General features: G+C 53.5%; 3 protein-coding genes across 3 annotated transcripts; 2 read left to right on the top strand and 1 right to left on the bottom strand.

Annotated features, from left to right (window-relative positions):
• Positions 1-1,004: 1,004 nt before the first annotated feature.
• TGME49_259090 (ubiquitin-conjugating enzyme subfamily protein) lies at positions 1,005-5,022 on the bottom strand (the record flags this gene model as incomplete). Its single annotated transcript, XM_002365082.2, has 3 exons — positions 1,005-1,719; positions 2,778-3,142; positions 4,217-5,022. The coding sequence occupies 3 exons, from the start codon at positions 5,020-5,022 to the stop codon at positions 1,460-1,462; spliced, it is 1,431 nt and encodes a 476-aa protein (XP_002365123.2). The 3' UTR covers positions 1,005-1,459.
• A 266-nt stretch (positions 5,023-5,288) lies between these two features.
• TGME49_259100 (hypothetical protein) lies at positions 5,289-5,783 on the top strand (the record flags this gene model as incomplete). Its single annotated transcript, XM_002365083.1, has 1 exon — positions 5,289-5,783. The coding sequence occupies one exon, from the start codon at positions 5,289-5,291 to the stop codon at positions 5,781-5,783; it is 495 nt and encodes a 164-aa protein (XP_002365124.1).
• A 2,244-nt stretch (positions 5,784-8,027) lies between these two features.
• On the top strand, positions 8,028-18,488 carry TGME49_259115 (ABC1 family protein; the record flags this gene model as incomplete). The annotated part of the gene is made up of 11 exons (XM_018781203.1): positions 8,028-8,751; positions 9,126-10,648; positions 11,125-11,180; positions 11,841-11,948; positions 12,472-13,218; positions 13,925-14,675; positions 15,062-15,268; positions 15,579-15,993; positions 16,481-16,581; positions 17,361-17,468; positions 17,961-18,488. The coding sequence occupies 11 exons, from the start codon at positions 8,028-8,030 to the stop codon at positions 18,141-18,143; spliced, it is 4,923 nt and encodes a 1,640-aa protein (XP_018637038.1). The 3' UTR covers positions 18,144-18,488.
• Between the last annotated feature and the right edge of the window lie 392 nt (positions 18,489-18,880).

Genomic DNA, 18,880 nt, shown 5'->3' with positions numbered 1-18,880 from the left:
TCTTGGCCAACTTCCTGTTCTCCCCATCTGCCCTCTTCTTGTTTTTCTTCCTGTTCCCCTCCCTCGTCTGCTCGTCTGAGGCTGATTAGACAGCCACAGACGCAATCGGTATATATATCTATATATCTATATATATATATATACACTACATGCCTCTCTACCTGTAACATAACTCTATAATTCATTTACATATATATATATATATATAGATGTACATATAAAAGAGAGACTCCGAGCCACTGTTCTTCTGGCGGCCCCTGGGGCTGTGCCGTTTGATTTTTAGGCGATTTCGTAGTGCGTTTACTCGCGCCTAATCGTTCGGAGTGTTGCGTCGCCGGAGAGGCAAACTTTCTCTCTTCTCCCCGGGAGACTGCATGCAGGCAAGCTCCTCGTCCGCAGCTCTCTGCCGACCACTGGACGGCTTTTCACAAAACCAAGACTCGGGGGCAGAGTGGACGCAGATGACAGAAATGGTACACAGTAAACGGAATCAAAGAGGAAACAATCAGAGCTAAAACGCCTTCAACGGATCCCAGTGACAGAGAGAAGACACGACATACTCAACCCCCTTCAGACAGCAGCAGGTTTCTTCGACTGCGATCCGAGAAAAATAAAAAAGATTTCCTTTTAGCGTTTCGTCTTCCCTCAAGCCCCGCCAGCTGTATCGCTCTCAGTTTCTCTCTAGTTCCACCTTGAACTCTCTCTTTCAGTTTCTCAAGGCATTTCTCTCTCTCTTCACCTCTCTCTCTTTGCGGCCATATGCTCTTGTTGCTGCCGGCATCTCGTTCGTCTCTCCTGTGTGGGCGTTCCTCTCTTTTGCCTGTGGGCTACCTCGCGTTCGCTGTTCGTCTTCACATATCTCTTTGCGACAACCTCTGCTGTCTCTCTCTTTGCGTCGCTCTCCACCGTCGATTCGCGCGCTTTCGAAAAGCAGATCCTACCAGAGTCGCGCAAACGCAGAACCGCCTCGCCCAGACCCCACCGCAGGCAAGCAGGCGGCCGCGCCGCCAGAGCGAGCAAAGCTTCTCTTCGCTGAAGAAGAACTAGTTGCCCTTTCCAACGGCGTCGAGAAACAGACGGCACTGTTCGTCGGCGCATGAGAACAAGAGCGGTTCGAGGCGCGCAGGACGAAGCACACCTGCAAGCGCAGAAATAAGAGCGACATGAGGAACTCCTGCCAGATTACAGGCGCCCTCACAGTCTTTCACCTAAACGCTCCCCTCGGCGTCGCGGGTGTCTCTCCACTCCATCTGCTTCCTGTTCGCGGACCTCTGCACCTGTTTCGACTGCACTGCGCGACGGTCTTGCCTCGGCGCTTGCGCAGCTGCGCTCGCTCCGCGTTTCCTCCACCTCTTGCCTCTCTTTCACCCTGCGGCTCTCGGCCGCATTCTTGCCGGTCTCGCGTCCGCTCCCTCAGCGTTCTCCCCCGCCTCCATCGTTCGGCTCGCTCGCTCGGCCGCTAGATCCGGTCGTCGTGGAATACCCATTTTACGTTTTTCGGACTCTTCGATCCCCAGACTTTGCAGTACGCATCGTCGTCCGCAGGTTTCTGCTTTTGGCGGCAACTCGAGACCATCGAGAGGAGAGACATCCCGCAGCTACTGACGCCGAGCGCCGGCGACCAGGAGTCGTACAAGATCGAGAGGCAAATATGGCCGTTCGAGTAGACGTGAGGATGAACGGGCAGAAACGGAGGCACAAACGTCACTTCGGGGGCCTCTGCAGCACACCACAGTCCACGCCAAACAGACAAACGACAGACAGGACGCATGCAGACATTCTTGGACGGTCCTAGGCAGGCAAGAGACAGGCAGATGCCTCCAAATTCGCGACGAGAGAGGAACTCCCCACGGGAGGAACGCGACACGACGCAGAGCGCAGAGCGCAGAGCACGTAGAGAGAAAGAGAGACGAATCTCTTCTTCGTTTTCCCTTCCCCCTATTTACATCTACATATATATATATATATATATGTAGAGAGAGATATATATATGTATATGTATATATATTTATATATTTATATACGCATATTTATACATTTATTTATATACATGTATATATATATTTAGAGACATATATTTATACACTTATTTATATACATATATTTATATATTTATATACATATATATTCATATATATATATAGATATTTAAACAGATCTATAAAGATATAAATGTGCGTAACACATGCATCTGCGTATATGTGCATAGACGGATTAATCCATGGAGGAGATTCTATGAGAGGCGGCTGTGACGGGCCGCAGAAGAAAAGCGGGAGAGCAAACGGGAGAGAACGAGTGAAAGACAAGTCCTGATGATGGAGATGTCGAAGAAAAGAGAATGGAAGCGAGAGCGACAGGAAGAGTGGAACGAGGAAGGATAGAGAAGAGGCAACGATCGAGACGAAGAGCGGAACAGGAAATGGCGCGAAGTCGGGGCGATCAACAAGGTGAGAACGAGAAGCCAAAACAAAGTGAAGGTAGGAGACAGCGGCTCCCACAGTTTTCGGAGCGTGAGGAAAGTCCGTTCTTTGTTCAGGCGCGGCCAAAGTCCAGGTGAGCAGCAAGCCACAGTTGGCAACGAGGAAACGCAGAATTGCTTTTGGTTCCCAAGAACTTTGCCTCTTTTACCCAAGCCTCGAAGAGGAAACACACACATCCACCCTGCCTCGATGTTGTTCTGCGTCCGCATCCCTTCTCCGGGGACTCGAATCAGGAGAGACGAAGGCCTCTTCTTCTTCTTCCGAGACGGAGGAACTCTGTGCTGTTTTTCAGCGTACCAATGGGGTACTTTGGAGAGAACCGGAAGCGGACAAGAAAAACTTCTTTCTCGTACAAGGTCCCCGCGGCGCCTTCGAGAGCAATGTACCAGACGAAGCCGTCGTGGTCGGTGTCCATCATCGAGTAGTCTGTCAGATGGGGAGGAAGGACGGCGAGCACTCGCTGCCGAGCAGAAGACATACCCTCCGAGGAGGAGAAGGCTGACGCGCAAGAAGACGGTGGAGAAGAGGAAGCAGAAGACGAAGAAGACGTAGGTCGGCTGTCTTCCTCAGAGGAGCACGGGAGCTGTCTGTACTCTTGGGGGGCGAGGAAGATCAGTCCGTCGAAGGCGTCACGAAGAAGCTGGACTCGTTCGCGCTCCAACCTAGGTGACAGTCACAAAAGACAAGCCGGAAAAGGAAATGAGCGCGACCAGACCTCGCGCGCGGAAGATGGCTTCAACGCGGAAAGAGGAGAGAAAAAGATACTTCGGCCAGGGCACAAGCCAGGCTTGCAAAGTCTCCCCCGCGGAGGCCGGTTTTCAACGCACAACTTGCTTGCTCCCATTTGGAGACCGGATCCACATGGCTGTCGGATGGACAGCTGCCTCACATGTAACAGGGCTCAAAGTGTGTGAGTTGCGTCGCGCTGCTGAAGACAGTCCCCGCCATGTCTAGAAAGCGCTGACAGCGGTACTTCTCTCCTACTCAACGGACCGGAACGAAGCAAAAATGCATAAACATACAAATCATTGTGTATCTATAAATATCTATAAATATATATATATATATATATATATATCTTTGATGATGTCTCAGTATGCATACATGTAGACAAATCTATCGTTGTGTGGTGCGTGAGAGTACGGGGTTCTTCCTGCTTTTTGCTGAGTCCTTCACGACACTCTCGGCAGGCAACAGGCGAGCGCCTGTACAAGAGCAGGGCGACATTTTTTCTCGGAATTTCCCTCGCTTTACTGGGGCATCTCATCTCGTAACACCCTGCGAGTACATCAATCTCGAGTAAGTGTGCTTGCAGGTGTGACGCCAATCGCATTTTCCTTCACATCTCAACGTCCTGGCGCCTGCTTCTTTCCAAGTCGTTCAAAACTTCTACAGTCTGGCCTCCACCGGTTGACGCTCGCATGCACCCATTCGTCCATGTGCATGCATTCGCATACAAACGAACGCGTACATACAACCAGACCCATGCAGAGACCTACGCAAGTCGTTTCACCTCATGTCCAGATTTTCCCCCGGACGCTTGGAACCACATGCATGAGTCCGTGTGCTTAAGAACACCTCCAAATACGTACACAGATACCTGCATATATGCATGCATACAGACATGCATTTGTACATATGTATACACAGAGAAATACGTGCAGAAACACTGCTGGATGCATAATCGAGCTCGTGTCTCCGAGAGCTGCTGGCACCCTCAAAAGTTGTTTTTTTACCGTCTGTACATGGTGGACCCTGCATGTTGGGCGGGCGTCCGCTGTCGGTCTGCATGCGTTTCTCTTTGTCGCGGGAAGTTCCCGAACGCGGCGAGTGCAGAAGCGATCACACTCGAGCGCGGCTGGCCTCCTCCTGAAGACTCCGGACCGGCAGCAGGGCGCCTGGCCGCGAGAACAGGCTCTGCATGCACGGCCCGGAGCGTCGGACTGTCGCCGAGGCCCTGTGCGTTTCCCATGCTTCGGGGAAGGCCGAGAAAAGGGGAGATTCGCGCTGAACGCCCGTCCGGAAGAGGTCCCGCGAGCGCGGGAAGGCGACACCCAGAGCCACCACGGCAGGCGGTGGGCGGCGGCGCAGAAGAGCCTGCCGGAATGGATGGGGATTCTGGACTGGTGGAAGTCGCGAGGCGCTCGCGAACGGGAGCGGGCGAGTCGGTCGGAGTCGGGAAGACGCGAAAGGCGTCCAAGTTTCCACGTGCGAGGCCGGCTGGCTTTTTGGGTGGCGGGGCGCGGGAGACGGGAGGGGATGGGCAAGCGGTTCTGCGCGACTCGCCGAGACGAACGAGCCGCGAGAGCGGAGAAACTGTCGCAGATTCGCAGAGAACGCAGCGGCCAAACGCCGGGGCTGACCACGCAGAACTCTCGGGTGTATGTACAGCTGGTGGCGCATCAGATTCGCGTTTTTCTCCGGAATGCGTTCCAAGTAGCTGACGGGCGGAATCGGACGAAAAACGCGGCGGATGTCCGCGGTGAGGACAAGCCTTCGATCCAGCAGACGGAAGCGACTTCCTCGAAGACAACGCACACATCTTCCCGTTTTTTCCACGGGGAAAATGGCCGTTTCCTCGACTCCGACGCGCTGCGCCACGCAGTGCAACACACTCGCGGCACACTGCGAAATCGCTACTCTTCTTCCACGCGCGGTCTCTCACGACCTGTTCAAGGCGCTCGAGGAGTCTGGCCGAAGAAACTCGAGACGAAGGCTTCTTCCTCAGACCGGGTGTTTGCGCACAAAAATAACGGCCCTTTAGTGTCGTGGACGCGCGAAAGAAACCGTGGAAATGCGAAGAAGCTCATGGAAAACTCGTCGGCGCGTCGAGCTCCACGCAGCCTCGCAGACACACGGGAGTGGCGCGGGAGAAAAGCTACAGCGAACCGGGTGAATCTCATCCAGCTCGCGGGAGACGGCAAAGCCATCAACGCGGGGAAAAGGAGTGATGCGGTGGACAAGGAAAAAATGCCATGTGCTTTTCTGGGGCATGCCGCCAGAAAAAAAATGCGAAGAAATGCCGGAACCTCCTCTCTGCGGCGAGCTCTCGCGTCTGGTCTGCCACGGAAACATCCTGAAGAAGCGCGGGACTGCGCCTTTTTCACACCGCCTTTTTCAGACACCCTTGTAAATACCGCGAGTTCCTCTGACTCTCTGTCACATTCAAGAATTCCTCTGCATGCGTCGAACTCGAGTGCCTCACCCTCTCTGCGTATCACGGGGTTGTGTTACTCGAGGGCAACTCTCTCTCTCTCTCTATCCGCGTCACCAATTCGACCTCTTTGCCACAGTGCTCCGTGATCCCTACTTGCCTGTTTTGTTCCTTCATGGTGGACTTCTTTCTCTAGCGTATCGCGCGTTTTACCTCCGTCATCGGCTTGTGCCAACGTCCGGTCTCTCGCAGTGGTCGTTTTCTCTCTTTGTCTCGACCTGCGACCTCTCTGACCGTACCTTTCGCCACCGTCGCTCTCGTCTCGTTTCTCTCGGGTACTTCCACTCCCTCACACTTTCGCTTTCTGCTTCTTCTGATTCTCAAAGTGCCGAGCTTCCCGCCTGCGTTGTCGGACCTGTGTCTCTGCATAAAAAGTTATTAAGTTCCAGGTAGTCCAGGACAGTAGACGCTTCCGGAGGAGAACCGTATTATAATAGATCACAGATCCATCTAACGGACAGCGGAGCGTAGACAACTCCGATGGCTACAGAAGAAAGAGAAGAAGCATGCGCCCCAAGCGAAAACTAGGCTCTTCGATTCTCTACCTCCAACGGCGGTGTCTTTTCTGCGTGTCTGCGTACGGTGAACTTTGGGCGTTCCTGCTTATTGCCGGAAGCCAGACAGGAAAGGCACAGGGGAACGACCTCTAGGACGTTTCTCTCGCTCATTCTCTTCTTGAAGCAAGGTAACTAACGAACGCGATTACCTATTTTCCAGCTCTTTCTTTCTGGGGAGCGTCACGGGTCTGCTCACAGCGCGAGTTGGCGGTTCGAGAGAAACTGGCGACCCAACAAAGTAAAAACACGAGAGATCGTCGAATGAAAAGAAAAGCTCCGAAGTCAGGAGACAAACGGTGAACGAGAGACTGAAGTAAAAAACCACAACCGATCTCTTCTTGTCCAGTGTTCGTCTCGCCGGCGGAGCGATTTTTTCGCTAACTAGAAGCAGCACTGTCAATTAACTCGGCCGAACTCTCCGAGAGACATGAGCTGTACGCATATTCACTGCGTTGAGACGAGAGACAGAGACAGCAGTGCGAAAGTGAGGGAGAGACGCGTGAGCCACAGAGAGAAACAGATGTAGCAGGTTCAAGAGGAGAGAACAGAACGTCTCCTAGAAGAGTCAACATCTCACGTAGAAAACAAGACCAGATTGAAAAAAACATCCCCGTTTGCTCCTCAACCTCCAAAAGGCTGGGTGAGACGCGAGACTCTTTGAATCTTCTTTTGCCACACAACGACGTTAGCTTCAAATCAGTGATATCTTGTTCTATTTCTCGAAAACGACTTCTCAGACAACGCCCGCCATCGAGAATACTCTGAGCGCAGAGACATCTGGAGCACAGGGAAGGAAAACACTAGGCCAATTGACGATTAGGGACGAGATATAGACGGGGTGAAAGGCGACAAAGCAGAATCTGTTGGGAGAAGCAAAGCTGAGATGCAGACAGAAGAGAAGGAGAAATGAGACCGAAAAGAAATGCGAGAAAGGTTACTCATAGACAAGGAAAAAACGGACAGAAACTCGAGAGGCGCGCTGTGCGACACAGCTGTTGCGCAAGTTGTTCAGGTCATGCACGCTGTGTGCTTGTCTTCCGAAGAAGTAAAACAGGGAGAAAAGAAAGACAGAATAACGGCTTTTCTTTCTTTAAATATATCTGAGATTTTTTTCTTCTCCCTCCTAAAGCGTATCCAGAAGTCGTACTTTCTTTTGCCTACACTTGACTCCAATTTTCTTCATCCCTTGTCGCTCAATGCTGCAGCTAGATTTCGCCCGGCAACTCTGTGGTCTCCTCTCTCTTTTCTTTCGTTTCCTCTCTTTTTGTCTTCCTCCTTTTTTTTCTTCTCCTCTTCTTCTCCCCTTCTTCTCCCGTTCTTCCCTCCCCTTCTTCTGCCCTTCTTCTCTGCTTCTCCTTTTCTTCTGCTTCTTCTCGGTCCTCGTCGTCACGCTCACAGCAACTCTGCGAGGCGCGTAGCGTCTGCAGAACTGTCCTTTCTTTGAGGTTGATGCGGACCTAGGCCTTCATCCCTCTGACGGAGACACACCGAGAGGAGACATCCTCAGCAAGCGACATAAGGTCTGCATGCACTCACTGTACACGACCGAGGCGCAGGCAGAAGGGAGAGTCGGGAGAAGGACCAAGTGGGGAGAGAACAAGAAAAGATGCTTATGTCGCAAGAAAAGACAAGCCACTCTCGACCCACAGGAGACCGGACGCGAGACAGTTGAAGAAGAAGGCAAAAGGACGGCCTCTTCGCTTCGTGAGAAAACGTTTCGAGCAACGCACGCTGTTGTCGAGAGTCTCCTCCCCGGTGCCCTCTGAACAGGCCGCTATGCCGGTGCCTCTTGCGCCCCTCACGTTTCGCCTTGCACTGTCGACCTCACCTCGTCCGGCGTCGCCTCACGCGCGTTCTTTTCTTCCTTTTCCATCTCGCGCAAGAAGAAAACAGAGCGCCTTCTCTCCTGTCTTTCTTCACTGTCCGCATTTGCCTTCTGCGTCTGCCTCTGCTGCTCAGCTGTCAGCTCCTCGCGAGTCTCTACGATGCCGCCCTTGGCAACCTCTCTCCGGTTCTTTTCTGTCCTCCTCGTTTTGTCGACCTGACTCTGTTTTCGAGCAGTCACTGTCTGGCTTTTTCTCTCCCCAGGAGTCTCCTTTGTCCTCAGGCGCTTCAGCCTCTCCTGCTGGCACTCACTCGCCGCGACTGGGTCTCTGCCTCACAGGCCTTTCGCGTAACTCTTTCCCGACGCTTTCGCTTTCCATTCTGTCCTCTCCTTCTCTCTCTCGTTCTCTCTCTCTTCCCTCTCCCCTCTCTTCTCTCTCTTCATCGTCTCTCTCTGTTTTTCATTCTCGTTTTACTTCTTTCTCGGCTGCGCCTGTGCATCCTTTGTTTTTCCGATCTGCGGTCCGTTCTCTGCCTTTCTGCTCTCACCTTCGGTCGCTGAATATTCCCCCGAGTCGAGATGGAGGGTGCGGCCGGCTCAGAGGCGAAGGCCAAGAAGGCGACGTCGTTACCGTTTCGCAGTTGCGCCGTAAACAGACCTGCCTGAGACGGGGACGTAAGTGTGAGGAACAACGCGAGTTTTCTGCTCATTTCTCTTCCTCGCATGCGTAGTTTAGTGTATAAAAAAGAGGATTCTTTTTTGAGCCAAGGCGAGGACAACCAGGATGCTTTCAGAAGCGTTCCGCCTCTTGTTCGAGCGATACGGCCGTCGCGAGCCGATATCAGATGAATGGTTCCAGGTCTGTGTCTAACCACATATCATCTTGCTTCTCTCCCGCATGTCTGGCGCTCTCAGTCCGCGCGTATCCACGTTTCCTCTTCTCCTTTTTTTTCTCTTCTGCATGCTTCTTTTTCTCGTCTTCGTTGTGCTTGCTGTTCTGCTCTCACCTGGCGTTTTCCTCTTTCGCTTTTGTGGCTCTCTTTTCGCAGAACGGTCTGCTTCAGCGCCTTCCTGGGTCGCGCCTCGACTCTCTCGTCGGTGTTTGTCTCCTTGGGGAGTCTCAAGCCTGGCGTCGGAGGGAGCGGGCCAGAGCGGCGCTCGCAGAGATCGAGAAGGAGTGAAGTCGCGTCGCAGGCAGCCAGAAGAGAACCGAGAGAGGGAGAAGCGAGGCAAGAAAAAACAAGGAACGGATGCAGTGCGCCTGCCGCCTGGGTCTGCCTCTTCGCAGGCTCGGACTGGGTTCCTCTGTCTGTTGCTCGCTGGAACTCTTGCGGGTGACAGCATCGCGCGCGAAGAGACGAAGGAGGAACGCTCGCTCAGAGGAAAGGCCGCCGCACAGAGACAAAACACTGATGAGTCGACAAGGCAAGAAGTTCGGGCACCCGCAGGCGACAGTCGCGGGAAGCCAAGGAGTCGAGAATCGGGGATAGCGCGAGGTTGCGCGGTAGCTGAGCGACGAGAAAGGCGCGTAGCTCGCATGAAGGAAATGGAAACCACGAGAGAGGAAATCCGCGGCCGGAAGACATGCGGCGCGGAAGGTCAGATGGAGTGTGGAGACAGAGGCAACAGAAGACAAGCATCTGAGGCCGGCAAGGGGGGGTCGCTGGCGTCTACTCGACCGAGAAAATTCCAGTCAAGTAGAGAACCGAGCAGAGAACAGGGCGCGCGTTTCAGCCGCGACCAACGGACGGAGCTTCTTCCAGTTGTGGAAGGAGGAAATGTCACTCCTGACAGCTCTTATGAAGCATCATCCCTCGGTCCCTCTCCTCCAACTTGCTGTTCTCGCATTTCGTTGTATCTCTCTCGGAGTTCATCTTTTTCCTATTCGCCGTCTTCCCATTCTCTTTCTTCTCCCCGTTCTTCGTCTGCCTCTTCATCTGCGTCTTCTCGTTTGTCTCGCGGCTGTCTCTTCCCCCCTCTGTCTTGCGCTGGTGTCCGTCCAGCCGCATGTCGCGCATTCGCAGACACTGCAGAAACGCAGTTTCTTTGCCCTGTTCGGGGAGAGGAGGATTGGCGACTGCATCCCGAGAAAGGCCGCTCGTTCTCGCTTCGTTCGCCGTCTTTCTCCGGCCCCGTTGGTGTTCCCGCTCTCGACGAGGCGGAAGAGGAACTCGCGGCGCTCTGCGTCTCCCGACTGCCGAGCGCGGGGAAGGAGCCCAGCGTGACCGTGACCCCAGAAGCCGAGACCGAAACGGAGGCCTGGGAGGCGGACGCAGGCGAGAATGCCGAAGAGAAGCAGTCGCTTTCTGCGCGCATCAGATGGCAATGCTTGCTGCTGTGGAAAGTCCTGCAACTGATCGCAGTCGCCCTCCCCCTTGCAGTCTGCGCCGGAGCCGCCGTGCTCGCGCTGGCCGGCCTGCGGTACCTGGCCGGTGTACATACACCGGGGGACAGCTCGGAGACGCCTCGCCACACGACGGAGACGCTTCAGGAGGTTCTCGAGCAAGCCTTGTTCCGGATGATTGGCGCAGCTGCGACTGCTGCTGGACCCACCTACGTCAAGTGCCTCCAGGTGCGTCTGAGCGACTGCTTTCTCGAACTCGGAGCCTGTTTGGAACGTTCAACGCGAGACATGGATGGGCGGGGGTTGTCGCGACAAGAAAGGCCGTCTCTGTGTCTGGTCTTTCGGCTGAGAAGCCTCAGTGTGAGACTTGGCTGGAGGGCAGTTTCTTCCTTGTTGACTACCGTTTCCTTCCGTGTCTCTCTCGGCAACTCTCAGAGCCCGTTCGTCTCTCTCTCATTCAGCCTTCAACTCTCTCTTCCTTCCTCTTTCTCATTCTCTTTTTCTCTCTTTTGCATCCCCTCTGCCTCTCTCTGTAGCTGCGTCGGCCAGGGCTGTTCTGCCGCCCTGCGTCTCGTTCTTCTCTTTTTCTTTTTGTCCGCGCATTTTCTCTTTGTGGTTCGCTGTTTGCTTTTCTCCTTCTCCGTTCCGCCTGTCACTTCTTTCCACGGCTGCGCCTTCTTTTCTCTTTTTGCGGTTTCTCGCAGTGGGCGGGGACTCGCCACGACCTTTTTCCCCCGAGCCTTTGCAACTTCTGCGCGACGTAGGCCCCCTGAAAGGAAAACGCGTTCCGGTCGCAGTTCCACTCCGGAGATGTCCTGAGTCCTCCGCTCGGTTTCACTCGATGGTGTTCTGTGTTTCAGGCTTTGCCCGGTCGCACTCGCTGTCGCCTTTCCTTCCGTCTCCACTGTCTATGCTCCTGTCTTGCTTCTTCCGGGGACCTTCCAGCGTTTTGATTCCCCCATAGGCACCTTGCGCATTCGCTGGCGTTTCACCTCTCGTTTCCGAGCTCCAGTGGACTCTACCGCAAAGCCATCTACGCAGATCCAGCCTGTTGTGTTGTGTGCGTCGCGCACTGAGTACCATTGATCTCGGTGGTCTTCCTCCTCGGCCTTGGCATTTTTTCGTCTTCCTTGTAACGCGCTGTTTCGTCTCTGCATGCACAGGAGGGTCTTTTCATTTCATCTGCCTGCCTCCCAGTTCTCACTCGGTCCTTGGAACTGTGCTTCGCTTGTGTCGGTTTCTCCGCTCGCTCCCGCGCAAGTTTCTTCAGCAAGGAAACAGGATACCGGCTAGTGAACGTGCAGGGGCAGAAACTCGTCAAGCAGCCGAGAGAAAGAAGCGGCAGGCAAAAAAAAGAAAAGGCGAACAAACGCAATCCAACGCGATGCGTTGTTTCTGACGGACTGTGTTCTCTGTCCAGATTCCAGAGGCAACCGGCAGGGTCTGCGTTCGCCTATCCACACGTTGCGCTTCTCCTGAGATCACGCTTCGGAGACGACTGGAAAGAGGAACTCATCCTTGATCCGAAGTGAGAGACGCATGCAAGACTTGACGTTTCAGAGGCAGCCGTTACGAGACGTATCGCCGGCTGTACATTTGGTGGTTTTCTTTCAAGGAAACATGGGGACTTTTATCGAGGGTCGACTCTCCGCTCTCCGCGAACAACTGAGCGTATGCGTTGGAGTGCGTCGCTGTCAAGGCACTGAATGAGAAGGTTTGTGGGCTTGTCGCGCTGGGCAAACCTGTTCGTGTCGAGCTCTGCCTGACAGCCGACGAGGAGCGAAACGCATCGTTTTTTCAGTGAATGGACAAACCTCGAAACCGTAGGACTCCATGAAAGGCGAGGCGAAACGCCTTCTCCCATCGTTCTGTCTCCGTGTACCTGCACCTTCCGCGCCTGTAGACGCTCCGGTTTGCTTCTATCCTGTGCGCTTGCAAGATCGCCTCGGTCTGTCTTTTCGCCTCTCCCCTCTCTATGTTGACGGTTCCCGCCTGCTCTCTCCGGATTCCGACTCGGAGACCGAAGTCCTTCTTTTCTCTGTCGTCTCCAGGCCTGTGGGGAGTGGCTGCATCGCCGTCGTTTTTCGAGGCCTCCTCCGTCTCCACGTGAGGCTGGAAGACCCCACACATCGCGACTTTCTCTCCCAGGCCTTTTACGCTTTCGACGCACCGCAGACAGAAGGAGACTCTCCTCGCGAGGCGTCCACGAACTCACAAGCTGCGGGCGCGACTGCGTTGGCTGTCGCAGGAACCTGCGCGGGCCTTGCCGCTGCGTCGGGTCCTGCAGGCGCGTTGGGCTCCAGTGTCTCCTCAGCCGCGGCGCCGGGCCCTGCAGGCGCGTTGGGCTCCAGTGTCTCCTCAGCCGCGGCGCCAGGGGCGGCTGGGGCCCTGGCTGCCGGAGCGGCGGCTCTGGCCGTGGAGGGGGCGAGAGTGGTGGAGACCTCGGTCTCTGCAGAGGCCGAAGAGGACCGAAGAGAGAAGGCGTTTGCCCGTGGAACGCAGTCGGATGACGCTGTGGCGCTCGGACGCCTCTCGCCAGACGTCTGGGAAGCAGACAGATTGGCTCCGCGACAGCAGAGACAGGAAGAAACAGCTGGCGGACGTTGCGAGCGTCCGAGCGGAGAGCGCCATGATTTGCAAGAGCACCCGCGCGAAAAGATCCTGTGGATGTGTGTGGCTCTGAAGGTCGTGAAACCCAACACAAGAGATGCCATGGAGGCAGACCTGGTTATTCTCCAGGCTCTCGCAAAACTCGTTGACAGCCTGCCAGGCATGCAGTGGCTGAATCTCTCCCCAGGGTATAAAGACACATCGCGAGAAGCCGACCCGTTTCCATCTGTTGTACTCGTCACATACATGCATATATATATGTATATTAAATATAGATATAGATATAGATATATACAGATATAGATAGATGTAGATAGATACAGATATAGATAGATACATTTATATGCGTGTACGTATGCATGTGTCTATGCATTACTTGCCGATGCCTGCTGACGTCTGGCGTTGTCTTTTTTTATATCTGCGAACGCGAATCAGGGACCAACTGGAAAACAAGATGAGACACTGGTTACTCTCCTTGTCCGCCCATGCACATGTCTCGCGAAGAATGTACAGGAAGGAGTTCTTCCTTTTCGTCCAGATACAAACGTTTGTGTCTCAGTCTACTCCACTGTTTCACGGTCCTTTTCACCGAGTTGCGACTGCATCACCGTGTCACCTGCGTATTTCTGCGTATTTCGCTTCCACACCCAGCGACCTTTTGGGATGCATGCGTTGTCTCAGCCCCGTAAGACATTTTCGGAGGCGCTCTGAATCTCTTCGCTGTCGATTTACGGTCTCCGTCTTATTTAGGGATTCGGCGTTCCTTATTCTTGGGGGGCATTTCGTTAGGCGTCTCAACCGCGCATGCACTAGGACTTAACCGTTGCTCCAGGTCGTGGTGGTAGCCGCATCAGCGCTGGTTCCCGCGGTGTTTGTTCTCCCGATTTCTGTCAGAGCCAAGGAATTTGCAGAGACGATGCAGAGACAGCTCAACTTGGAAACGGAGGCGTCAAATGTCATGAGGTTTCGCCACGACTTCAACTTACCTTCGCCATCGTTTCCTTCTTCTCTCTCTCCACTCTGCAAACGGAAGAAGAACCGTCATTCTTCGTCCGCTTCTCCATCTTCTTCGTCTCCTTCTGCTGCTTCTTCGTCTCCTTCTTCTCCTTCTCTTTTTTCTCCGTTATTTCCTTGGCTGGCGAGTCTGCTTCCTTCGTTTCGGCTGTCCAATGCGTCGCCGTCTGCTCCTCCGGGAGTGGCGTTTCCTCTGCCGCTGCTGCCTCTGTGCGACGCAGACTTGTTGGTCATGACTCTTGAAGAAGGACTCCCCCTCGACCTGCTGCTTCACTTCTCCAACGAGCGCCGCAGAGCGACGGCGCGAGAAGTGCATGCAGAGACCGGCAGTCGACTGCTCTCTGCAGTGACGCACTTCGCTTCTCGGTCGGACGACCGACAGACGTTCCTCGACGCAGACGCCCGCAAACGAATGAGAGACACAAACAGAGACGTCGAAGCTGGCAGAGGCGTACACGGAGACAGAGAAGGAGGGGAGATCCGTCACCACGCGAGCGAAGAGAGAGGCTCACATCCGAGGGAGGCAGTGAAGAAGAGAGCAAGCGAAGGAGAACTCGAGACAGATGATGGGTCAAGTCTGGAGGCGGAGCTGGTGAGAGCCGCCAAGATCGCTGCGAGGCAGGTAGACGAGGTAAGGCAATGAAAAGGCCGAGAATTGTTTGATAGCCGCAAAAAAAGGCGCCCCAGTGGAGAACTCTCAGGATCGAATCGACACCCACTCCGTTCTCCTCCCTGTTCCACGTCGTCGTTTCTTGTCTCTCTCCTCCTCCCGCCTCTGCGCGGCAGAGCAGAAGCGGGAGACTGTGTCGTCCGAGATTTTTCTGTCTGCGAATCGACAAGAGCTTGCTTCCTGTGGCGAGACACTGCGTACCAACATGACCCCACAGTCTCAGTGTAGACGCGGTGAAAAGCTGTTTTCCTTCAGGCGCCCCCGCGCCCATCGTTCGTCAGCCTTCCCTCGGCCTGCCGAGGACCCGCTGAATGTCCTGTCTTTAGCTGTGCGCTTGTTTGTCTCAGAATCGCGAACGCATCGGCCTCGCTGCTCTGCATGCCTTTCTGCAAATGCTGCTCCTCAACAACTTCCTGCATGCAGATCTCCACCCCGGGAACGTCTTGCTGCGTCGCGCCCGCGTTCTACTTCCGCCCGACGAGTCTACGACGCAGGCGACTGCTGGCGGGCAGGAGGCCGGCGAAGGAGAAACCGAGAGCTTGGAACGCGTTCAGGTGCGTCGGAGACAAGAGGATCCGCTGCATGCGTCTCCTGTGCAAAAACGGCGACAGGAGACTGCTCGCGACCCCGGGATGTCTAGACACTCCAGCTCACCTGGGGGACGTGAGGCTTTTAGATGAGATGTCTCGAGCTAACCTGGCAGAGTTCATGTCTGGTTTGTTGGTGTCCTCACCCGCGTTTGACGCTGCTGCGTTCTTGTTCGACGGTAGCACTCGTTCGGCATCCACGCGCGACTTCCTGCTGCTCTCTTTCGCGTCTCCACAAGTCCTCTTCTCCTTTGAGTGCCCGATCTTGTATCTGCAGTCTGTCGGAGCTCTTTCAAAACATGCGAGCAGTGCCATTCCTGTCATCCCGCTTGCTCGCTTCGGGCCGCGCGACTCCAACGATCGCAGTCACCGTCCGCAAACGCAGTCACTTTCTCCTGCTGCCGCTCCTTCCTCTTCTCCTCCTCTTTCTCCCTCTACTTCATCTTCTCCCTCTAGTTCATCTTCTGCCTCTAGTTCATCTTCTGCCTCTTTCTCTTCCTCGCCTTCATCTCTTTCGAGTGTAGAAGAGGACCACGGGGAGAGCGAAGTGAGGATTCGCGACTCTTGCTTCTCGCCGCAGCTGCAGCTTGTCTTCCTGGACTCGGGATTGGCGGCTTCGCTCGACGGTCCGGACTTTGAAAACTTTCTGCTTCTTCTCAAAGCCGTTGCCCTTGCCCGAGGCGAACAAGCGGGTACGATCGGAGACACAGAAGGGTTTTCTTGCTTCGGCAGCAGCGATTTAATTTGTCTCTCTTTCTGTATGTCTTTATATCTATATATAACTCGGCTATCCCACTATCTCCTCCTCAGTCTCATTCCCTACATATATACATATATATATATATATATATATAATGCATCTCGCTTTGTCTCTTCCGCTCTCCCTCTCTCTCTCTGTATATATATATATGTATATATATATATATATATATATATTTATATATATGTATATATGGTTCTCTCTCCATATACGTTATGTATAGTGGTACGCATATATCTGTATGCGAATGTATATAAAGAACCGTGGGCTTCCCTGGAAAGGTCAATAAACGTTAGTGGGCATCTCAGCTGCAGTCCGACCGCTCTGCTCGGTGGCAGTTTCTCGGTCTCTGTACAGTGTGTTTCTCGCAGGTTTCGCGAATCTGGAAGTCTCGAGAAATTCTTGTTTTTCGTTTTCAGGAAGACTTCTTGTGGAGAGAGCGCGACGGCGACTGGCGGACTCCGACGCCGAGGCCTTCGTCCGAGGGGTGGCTGAGGTAGTCAAGAAATATCACTCCGAAGTGAGAGCGAGATGCTGCATGCGTGATACAAAATGCAGGCGACGCTAACGATATTCAAAACAGACAGGCAAAGCTGGGAGGAAGAGGGCAAAAGGAGAGGAAAAAAAGACAGGTATATATATATATATATACATATATATATGTGCGTGTATCTGTATATATCTGTGTATATATGTATGTCTGTCAATATGCATATATATATGCATATATATATATATATATATATATATCGAGGTGAGTGACAAGCAGATGACGAACAAGCGCCGGGGGAGATGGGACCTGGGAACCTAAGCAGGTGAGGAGGCAGGGAGAGGAGCGGTGACAAGCGAAAAAGAGAAAAAGAAAGTTTTCAGGAAACTAGAGCAGCCCTGGTGTCTCATTCCGGCGTTTGCGGACGTGACGCATGCAGGTGTCTTCCCCGTCGCACACAGCATGCGCCGCCTCTTCCCGCGATTCCGTGGACAGTGAATTTCGACAAAAAGTCTCTTTTTCTCCAATATGTCGGTCGCAGATCAATTCAGCAGATGACGAGAAAATAGGACTGCAGAGCGAATTTCCTTTTTCAATTTGTTGTCGGAAAATAGTCCTCAACAGAGGTTCCGTAGGTCTCGCTCGGGAGCCGCACCGATTTGTGCGTCTTCGCTTCGTCTCGATATCACCGCTTTCTTTTCCCAGCGACGAGCTTCTTCTTTCTTCCACTCGCCTCTGCGGCTCTTAAGAACGGGTATCGCTCTTCCATGCATGCGCGGCTCTGGCTGTCGCCGGTGGTGTGCGTACAGGACGGCGATGGCTTTCGTCTCGCAGCGGTTCAACTCGGAGAAGTCTTCTCCAAAATGTTCGAACTCAGCCGTCAACACCGTGTCGTCCTCGACAGTCAATTTGCAAACGTAAGTATATACATATATATATATATATGGAGATATGAACACAGCATACATTCATATTCGTGCGTCTCTGCTCATATATATATATATATATATATATATATTCTACATGACTGTGAATCGGCAGAAGGCATTCTAAGGATATCATCTTGTCAGAGTTGGAGGAGGCAGGAAGGCGAGAAGAACGACCTGTGATTTCAGGAGTGCCTTTGGTGTTTGCATGCAACTCTCCTTCTTGTGTCGCACTCTCGCCAAAGTAGCGTCGCCTTCTCCTCGCTTCCGTCTCTCGCACCGTGGGGTCTCTGCAAATATGCGATTCGAGCGAGTCCACTACGAAGGTGCCAGCATTTCTCAAGTTGCAAGCGGTCCCCGGACAGTCTCGACTCACCCAACATGTGAAGGACGGAGGCGAATCTGAGCAACATGGAGACGCGCGGAAGAGTACATCCTTCACCGACAGCCTGTATTTCTGTGTATCGGATGCCTGCTGTTTAGGTTTTCTTGGCCATGAGCATTCTGGAGGGTGTAGGCAAGCAGCTCGACCCGCATGTGGACGTCTTGAAGACAGCGCTCCCGTACACCATTCGAGCTGTGAAGAAGCTGTATTTGTCTAGGAAGATCCAGGGCCAGTCGCGCGGAGACGGCAGAGAAGACGCGATTTCTGAACTCGTTTCTTGAACCTGCGTCCTGTTGCCGGATGTGAGGGAGAGCAGAGAGTTGGAAGAAGCATGGAGAGGCGCGCAGGTGCGTTCAAGACTGGAAGCGCTCGTTGGGAGGAAAGGACCAGGCGACGGCAGAGTGACGCGAAGGACGTTTCAGAGAGATTGAAGATGTGTTGAAGGAGAGAGAGAAAGCGTGAGTGAAAATGAGGGAGAAACATTTGGGCTTGGGTGGCCGCGTCGTCGCTCGGGGGAAAGGAGAATCGTTCTGGCTGCGCAGTGCTACTGTGAAGACGACGTATTCTTCGATTTAAACGCAGAAACGTTTTTTGGAACTTTAGATTTTAAGATATTCTCCGAACTTTCAGCAGGCGGTACGCGTCTTGCCACCAGCGTCTTTGCTGCTCGCTTTTTTTCGGCACAGGCGCCGTGTGAGAACCCAGTTCAGGAAACGTTTCGTTCGTTTCAAGTGAGAATGCCTTAGGTTCTCAAGCGTCACAACAGATCGTACGAAAGATGCGAAGGAACTGAGTAGAGAAGCTCGAATTTCAGAAAGACATCGAAATGTAAAAAGGCCGTGATCGCACCACGTTGAGGGCACCCGATTTCCTGAAATCGCTCCAGTCTTAAAACACTATACATTATATCAGGAAAAGGGTCTTTCTGCATACGAAACGACTCCGAGATGGGTCCTGTGAGGGTCCGGACAAACGCGAGACGCATGCTCAATACGCGCTGCGTGCAGCTACTAGAAAC

Source organism: Toxoplasma gondii, chromosome VIIb, assembly GCF_000006565.2.
Source record: "Toxoplasma gondii ME49 chromosome VIIb, whole genome shotgun sequence".
Classification (NCBI taxonomy): Eukaryota; Apicomplexa; class Conoidasida; order Eucoccidiorida; family Sarcocystidae; genus Toxoplasma; species Toxoplasma gondii.
The sequence above is the reverse complement of the archived record's forward strand: the minus strand, read 5'-3'. Positions and strand labels throughout refer to the sequence as shown.